The 2,794-nt window shown below is 48.1% G+C and overlaps 1 protein-coding gene across 1 annotated transcript; it reads right to left on the bottom strand.

Moving 5' to 3' along the window:
• Positions 1–217: 217 nt before the first annotated feature.
• On the bottom strand, positions 218–2,773 carry SURF6 (surfeit 6). Its single transcript, XM_009575422.1, has 4 exons — positions 2,680–2,773; positions 2,099–2,314; positions 1,383–1,474; positions 218–916 (listed from the first exon to the last, which is right to left on the bottom strand). Exons 1-4 carry the CDS (start codon positions 2,771–2,773, stop codon positions 245–247), a joined length of 1,074 nt encoding a protein of 357 aa, XP_009573717.1. The 3' UTR covers positions 218–244.
• Positions 2,774–2,794: the final 21 nt, after the last annotated feature.

Here is a 2,794-nt window from a genome sequence, read left to right as displayed (position 1 = left end):
GGGGCTCCGCCCCCCCGTTAGAGCCCTCGACGGCCACCCTACAGCTCACCAGAGGGAACGACAGCAACTGACACCTTCCCTCTAGGGAAATAATAACAATCATTATAATAAATCAACCGGAAGGCGTTTCTGTGGGAGAGGAAATTTAATTAACAAACACACAACAGGCTTTTTCGTTGTCCGAAGCAGCTCGTCCCCCGGGGCGCCGCTCCCGTGGCCAGTGCAAGGGCCGGCTGCCTCCCCCTCACGTCAAGCCAGCTTTTTTCAAGTCCTCTGGCAGAACCCGGCCTTTCTTGCGGGCCCTGGCTTTCTTCTTCTCTATCCTATCCTTCTTCTTCTTCTGAATGTTCTTGCGACGCTTTTCCTGCCGCTGTTGCATCTTTTCTACCACTTTTTCCGTCCGCTTCTCCCACAGCCTTTGGCGTTGCGCTTTACGCTTCTCCTTGCGCTTCAGAGCTTCTTTCAGCCGCTCCTCGTCATCATGAATCTTCACGCCTTCCGCCTTATAGAGAACATTTGTCCATTTCATCTTGCTCTCTAGCTCCTGAGCTTTCTTCTGGTCCTTATCCTTGAGTTCCTCCAGCTTATTCTTCCTGGTCTCCAGCCTGCTCAGCAGCTGCTTGTAGTTTTTGCCTGTCAGAGGAGTGATATTGCCTTTCACTGCTTTCCTCTTCTCCTTCTTCTTCTGGGTCTTGCTCAACTCATTCTCTTCATGAACTTCAACCCTGTTAAAGACCATCTCAGCTGCGCTCTCCTCCTTTTTGCTTTCTGGCTCTACCGGTACCTCCTCAGTTTGTTTCTTCTCCATTTTTGCCTTCATCTTCAACTCCTTCCTTCGGCGCTTCTTTCTCTCTCTCTCGTACTTCCTTCGCTGCCTCTTCTCCAGGACTGCAGGGGATAATTCTTTGGCATCATCCTAAGAAGAAGGATGGACATGAATCAAGAGCCTCAAAGGGATAAAGCAGAATTAAAAGTGGGGTGTCCTCAAGTTCCTGATTTCAAACTTCTCCTAAGAAACGCGCTACTCGTGACAAGCAGCTGAGGGCTCAGCTTTTAGAGATACTAAACACAGTAAAGGCATTTCAAACCCTTTACTCTCTCTCAACACCCCGTAGCTATGTTTCCTTTCAGGCTCTTAGTGCATTTCCCTTTCCTAAAAATCACCAGAGGCATGCTCTCCTCCAAGCCAGGCCCTACCTTTTCTCACATGGTGTTCCAGACCACAGAATACACACAGGTCTCCCAGCAACACCTACAGACACTTCCTTAGATGGAATTAGCTCGAACCCTGAACTTGTAAGATCATAGTCTTGTTCCCACATCCCCTGGGAGGCTAGGGAGAATTTATATTGCATAAACACACATATTAGGAGTTCTCATACTTGTCCAGAAGCTTTTTTAATCTTCTCGTGTAGTCTCTGACGCAAGAGATTCATTGCAGAAAAAGAAGGGGAACCAAGTTCACTTTTGCTCCCTGAAAATGAAAGGAAGAAAATACAAATACTTAAAAGACAGCACTAGCTAAACAGAAGAACTTTCTATGGCTATGGGAAAAGCTCTGAGAACTCTTTAGATGCTGTGAATAGAACAGAAAATCTAAAGAAACGAAGAGTTTCTATTTCATTAGTTTAGTTAGAATTCCCCCTTTTCTATCCATATTGTCATTCAACACTGCCAGCCAGTGGCCTGGCATGCCCTGTGGCTGCCTGACAAGCCAGAAGACAAGTACCAAGCTAATGGAAATCAAGACGCAAAGGACGTATTTTCTTTGTGATCAGGCTTTTCAGATTCATGATAGAAAGCCAGCCTGGCACGACAGAGATTGCATCTGTGCAATAATTCCCAGAAGTTACCCAAATACATAAAAAGTCTGCAATTCAGACTAAACACTCCTGTTTCCAGGGAGCCACCCAGTGGTGACGTTACAAATTTAGGTACACATGCATAAACTTTCAGGGCACATGGAATAAGCAAAGATGCTTTCAATTCAGCTAAACTTCTTACAGGCTTTCCAAACTATACATGTGTGAAGAAACTGAAAAGCAGCCACCTCAGCTCAGGTAACTTTAACCACCCATGGCAATGCTGGTATTCTCACCTGTAACCAAACTCTCGTTTCTGCTCTGTGTATCACCCTGTGGAGATGATTTGCTGGCTTGAGGGACTGCTTTCTGTCTGGGAGTAGGTTTATTGGTGCTAGAGACCACCTTCTTGACTGAAGGAGCACTCGTCTTCTCAGCTTGTTTACTGGGTTTCTTTCTCTTCTTTTTCTTGAGCTGCCTGCCAGCATCCTCGGCCTGGCCCGGCTTATACACTAGAAGGCAAAGACAAATTACACAACGGGACACTACATTCCCACTTTGTAACATTCAGTTATTACTGAAGACTAAAGTTCCAGCATTGCAATGGCATATCTCCATCTTCAAAAATCAATGTATTTTAGGATTTATTTAAATAGGCCAAACGCGCCTGCACACTTCACCAAACCCCCAGTTCTCCCGCGTCCCATCACCCCGCGCACCGCAGTGCTCAGCCCCATGTTACAGCAGAGGTGGTTTTTTCTTAGAAAACGGCACAAGGCGACAGCCCAAGCATCCCGTGGAGGCACGCCTGCCACACGCCCGTACTCCCACAAATCGGCCGGGAGGGGTGGACGCCGAAGCGCTGCAGCCCCGTTACCAAATTTCCTCTTCCGCGACTCCGGGGCGTGCTGCACGCAGACCTTCCTCGCCAAGCCCTGCAGGTAGGAGTCCTGGGCGGCCAGGCTGGCCATCCTCGCCCCGGGGCGGCCCAG

The sequence above is a fragment of the Fulmarus glacialis genome, unplaced genomic scaffold (assembly GCF_000690835.1).
Source record: "Fulmarus glacialis isolate BGI_N327 unplaced genomic scaffold, ASM69083v1 Scaffold40773, whole genome shotgun sequence".
Lineage (NCBI taxonomy): Eukaryota > Metazoa > Chordata > Aves > Procellariiformes > Procellariidae > Fulmarus > Fulmarus glacialis.
This window is presented reverse-complemented; position numbering and strand designations above follow the sequence as displayed.